This window comes from Loxodonta africana, chromosome 26, assembly GCF_030014295.1.
Source record: "Loxodonta africana isolate mLoxAfr1 chromosome 26, mLoxAfr1.hap2, whole genome shotgun sequence".
In the NCBI taxonomy this organism is placed as follows: Eukaryota; Metazoa; Chordata; class Mammalia; order Proboscidea; family Elephantidae; genus Loxodonta; species Loxodonta africana.
Genome location: NC_087367.1, coordinates 17,267,528 through 17,272,376, shown reverse-complemented (window position 1 = coordinate 17,272,376; position 4,849 = coordinate 17,267,528). Strand labels below are relative to the sequence as shown.

At 60.5% G+C, this 4,849-nt stretch overlaps 1 protein-coding gene across 1 annotated transcript; it reads right to left on the bottom strand.

The window, feature by feature from the left end:
- Positions 1–1,447: 1,447 nt before the first annotated feature.
- On the bottom strand, positions 1,448–4,374 carry SIX2 (SIX homeobox 2). Its single transcript, XM_064277306.1, has 2 exons — positions 3,815–4,374; positions 1,448–1,778 (listed from the first exon to the last, which is right to left on the bottom strand). Exons 1-2 carry the CDS (start codon positions 4,372–4,374, stop codon positions 1,448–1,450), a joined length of 891 nt encoding a protein of 296 aa, XP_064133376.1.
- Positions 4,375–4,849: the final 475 nt, after the last annotated feature.

Below are 4,849 nucleotides of genomic sequence, written 5' to 3'. Positions count from 1 at the left end.
TCTGCACCTCATCCCTGGGGCGAGCAGATTTGCCCAGTGCGTCGCGCCCGATTTTGGGGGGGGTGGTCTTCCCCCACAGCCAAAGAGCCAGCCCGTCAGGAAACTGCCGCCACTCGATTTTTCCCCAGCCTCGACTCTGCAAACATACGTACCCGCGCCCTGCACACAGCCTCTCATCCCAAACCCGAGCACCTCCAGGTGAAGAAGGAGCTGGGCGAGGGCACTGCACGGTAGCTGGTGGCGGGAAGGAGTCCCCAAGAAGAGCCGACCACCCCTCCCTGTTTCTGCGGGGAGCTTCGCGGACAAGGAGAAAGGGACAGAGGCCTTCTGGGGAGAAAGTTTCAGAGTTCGCAGTCCCTCCACCCTGCGACTAATCCATATGGTGTGTATGAGAGGGTGTCTCCCAGTTTTGGGGACTCACGGGGACATGGATACCCAGAACAGCACCCCTCGGGTGTCAAGCCCCTTTAGGGAAATCAGACACTGCGGCACTCGCGGCCCGAGGGCCTTGTGGCATATATCCATATATATATTTAGGATTTCTAATTTTATTATAAAATAAAAGCAGGAATATTTCCCGAAGAACATTCACAAGAGAGCATAACAAGGAGATGGCAAGTCCGCGGCTCCGGGGCACACTGCGCGGGGTGCGCTGTGGCCTCAGTTCCCGGGGGGAAGAGGGGCGAGCAGCGTGGCTGGGCCTCGCGGAGAGAGAGGCGCGAGTGGCGAGGAGGCGCTCCGGCGCTGCCGCAGCGCAGCCTTTTCTTTCACTTAAGTTACTAGGCGCAAAGCTGACACCTGCGGCCTCCGCTGACCCCGAAGGAGGACCGCTGGAGACGGTCTGGGTTCTTCAGCTCTTCCCGCTCCCACTCCAACCCGGGAAAGCGAGGGGGGTAGTGGGGCGCAAAGAGACTGCCGGACACTGGGAGAAAGACGGAGTGGCACAGACCGAGGGGGCCGGATACAGAGTGCAGAGACTGACGAGGAAGAGAAAGAGATAGAGAAATGGAAACCTAGTAAGAGGTGGCAAGTCAGAAATCTAGAGCGAAACAGAGAGAAATAGGGGAAAGCAAGCAAGAAGGGGAGAAAGGGCAGGGAGACAGAGGGAGAAGAGAAGGGAACGGAAAGGTAGGGCAGGGAAGGGAAGAGGCACGACAAGAAAAGGCAGAGAAGGGGAATGAAGATGTATAATTTATTCTCTTCCCTGGTTTCAAGACCTAGCCTCAGCCGCCAAAGAATCTCAAAAACCAACTTGTTGAATATGAATCCCCAACAAGGACCAAACCGGACTGCCATCTGCCCTGCCGAGGCCGGCAGCTTGCCCATTGAGCGTGCGGGTTCTTCAGTACCTGGTGGGGCCGCCGGCGCGGGGCGCCCTCCGGACACCGCCTTTCTCAGTCTTCCAGACTCAAGCCCGGAGGGCGCGCGCGGGGAGGCGGGCGGGGCTCTAGGAGCCCAGGTCCACGAGGTTGGCCGACATGGGGTTGAGGATGGAGTCCTGCAAGCCGTGGTGATGCTGCAGTGGGTCCGCGCCGCCTCCGCCCGGCACGGGCACTGGCACCGCGCTGGGGCCCGGGGGGTGGCCTAGGCTGTGCAGGGACGGCAGCCCCGGTGGTGGCGGCGGGCTGAGCAGCAGCGCGGGGCTGGACGACGAGTGGTCTGGCGTTCCCGACGGCGTCTTTTCGTCCTCCGAGCTGCCTAGCACCGACTTGCCGCTGCCGTTCAGCGAGGAAGCCAGAGGATTGTGGCTGTTGGAGTTGGAGTTCTCGCTGTTCTCCCTGCAAGTGCAGGAGCAAAGCAGCCGGGTCAGGGGAAACCGAGGCCGCTCAGCGCCGCCTCACCCCGGGCCAGAGCCTGCGCCTGCCTCAGACTGTCTCCTGGCGCTGCCTGCCGGTGTTTTCGGTTTCTACCATTTTCTCGGCCAGCTTCCGCCTGGCCTCGGGTTCTCTCGTTCTTTCTGCCAGTTCTCACAACACTTGATTCCTCCCTCTTGTCCCTCCCCCTCTATCTTTACTTCTGGGCTGGTCATGCTCTCATTAATGTCTTTTGCGCTATTTCTGTGTGTGTGCTCCTAAATTTCTTTCTAACTCAACTCTGGGCGCACAGCGCGGGGTGGCAGGGCCCAGCTCCAGTGGAGTTACGGGTAGCAGGGAGGGAGAGATGATAACTGGATTTTCAGATCACTGTCAAATCCTCAGGCTGGGTTTGCTGTGTGGAAGTAGTGCTAGGAGGGTGAGGGACCTTGGTCCCAGGCTGAGGGACCCAGGATTGGGAATCATTTTGTACTGAGGAAGGGAAATGTCGGCCGGGGGGCAGGCTCCTGGGCTGAGTTCTGTTGTCCTAGCCCACACCTGACAGGCCCTTTGAGGACTCTCCTTGCTTGGCCTAGGGACAAAGCCCCAAGGATGGAGGCAGAAACTTCAGCTGGGGGCCAGGGGCTGGAGGCTTGGAGGGCAGGCTCTGGAGAAGGGAGCGGATTGCTAATCCTGGCCCAGACTTCTCTGCCATAACCAGAAACTCAGGAGTGCTGCAACCCTTACCTGGGGCCTGGCCTGAGAACCCAGTTTACAGAAGTCTGGAAGCATGCCAGTCTGGGTGGAGGGGGAGCATCAGCAGAGAGAGCTCACCTCCTGCCCTGCCTTTGATTGACAGAGCCTGCCCAGAATTGGGGATTTGATTCTTTTATCAACTTCCCCAAAGCCCTTTTCTTCAGACTTTCCTGCGAGGAGAGTTTCTGCATGGCTAGTTTCAGGGCCCTTCCCACTGTGGATACCCCATCCTTATGGTCTCAGAGATTAGGGCCCAGCCTGCAGCCCCCTCTCCCTGCCCCCCTTTGCTGGCTGGAGAGATCTGCTGCCATTGTTCATCACCCCTATCTCTGACCCCTATCATCCAGACTCTGGGCTGCACGCGCCCCACACCACCAACCCCAGGTGTCCTGATTTACTGTTACTTTCAGGCTGGATTTTGTTTCCACAGCCAGTTTGTCGTCCATTCTTCCCTCCAGATTTGGGATTCTGAGGGGTCATAGGGCAGGTGCCCGGTAGGGCCTAATGGTCAACCCTTATGCCCGTTCTGGAAGTCTTGGTTTTCCTGAGGACAGGCAACTCCCAGCCCTTCTGCTGCTCTTTGGCACATCCCAGAAAGTGGAAGTCCCACAGACCTACCTGAGGAGAGGGGTGAAGAGCCCGGCTAGCCAGGGAAGGGCTGCTGGGTCCAGTAAGGCAGAAAATGGGGGCATGTATTTCTCTGTTTCTCAGGGTTGACGCTTCCTCCCCTATAGCCTTTTGCCTCCTGATTCCTTCTACGCGGGATCAAGAACTCACTCTCTTAACTCCCATATCTGGGCAAGGAAAATTCTTTTTCAGGTCTCTCCACATCCAGGTCATATCAAAGAAGTTCCAATCCCAGTCCTGTCCCTAATCTCCCTTTGGTCTGGAGCTGAGTAAGGGAGTGCTGGTAAATTCGGACGGCCAGCCTGAAATCTGCAAGACCGCTATGTCCTAGATGTAAACTCTCCGTCCTTCGGAGGTCGACCAGGCCCTGCGCACCGTGTCCCCCTCCAGGGGATCCAGGTCCACTGTCCTGCCCTCGTCCTGAAACTCGCTGTTTGTCCACAAGCAACCAGGGAGCAGCTGCCAACTTCTCGATTGCCTTGTCCGCTTTGGACAAATCCCTGCTCGCCAGGCTCCGGCACAGCCTCAGCGCCATCAGGGTAAGGCCGGTTTAGGCCTCTTCCGGGGTTGGGCAAGCGCCCCGGGACCCCCTCCCTCGAGCCCAGTGGTGCCGGCGCCAAAGTTCTACTTACTCGTACCTTTCCTTGGCCTCGGCCGCCCGATCGCGCTGCCGCCGGTTCTTAAACCAGTTGCTGACCTGCGTGGTGGTGAGGCCGGTAGCCTCAGCCAGCTCGCGCTTCTCGCGGGGTGAAGGGTAGGGGTTGTGCGCGTACCACTCACGCAGAACACTGCGACTCTTTTCCTTGAAGCAGTAGCTGGTCTCCTCGCCGTCCCAGATGGAGCGCGGCAGCGGGAACTTGCGGCGCACGCGGTATTTGCCCACAGCGCCCAGGGGCCGGCCGCGCAGCTTCTCGGCCTCGATATAGTGCGCCTTGAGCCACAGCTGCTGCAGCTTGGCGTGGTTGTGCGGCGAAAACTGGTGGCTCTCCAGGATCTTGTAGAGCTCTCGGAAATTGCCGCGGTGGAAGGCCACCACGGCCTTGGCCTTGAGTACGCTTTCATTCTTGTGGAGGTGCTCGCAGGCAGGGAGCGACCACAGGAAGCGGCCCAGCCGCTCGATGTTGCCGCCCTGCTGCAGCACCTCGCACACGCACGCCACTTGCTCCTGCGTGAAGCCGAAGGTGGGCAGCATGGACATGGTGCCGGCTGCGCCCCCGCCCGCCCGAGCGCGCCTTCACCGCGCCGCGCGGCCCCGCATGGGCGCCTCCTCCGCCAGCCGTCCAAGCCGAGGAGGCGGGCGGGGCGGGCCCCCTGGCTCCGCGCGGGCTCAGAGCGAGCCCCGGGTCACTGCCGGGCGTCCCCGCGCCGGCCGCGGGGCCCGCGCTCCCCTGCGCGCCTCGCCCGCGCCCTCGCCCAAGCCGCGGGGCCGCCCGGGGCGCTGCTCAGCATGCTCCGGGGCTGCCTGCCCGCCCGCCTCTCCCCAGTTCGCTTCTCCCTCGTTCTCCCTCCGGTCTAGCTCGCTTGCTGCTTTTTTAATAATATTATTCTAAGCAGGCATGAGGCGCGGCGGCCCGCGCCCTGATTGGTCCGGTTATCTGACCCGGGGCCTGCCCGCGCCAGACAATAGTCGGAGTCAAATTATTCGCCATGGAGACGCTGTCAGTCACTAGTAA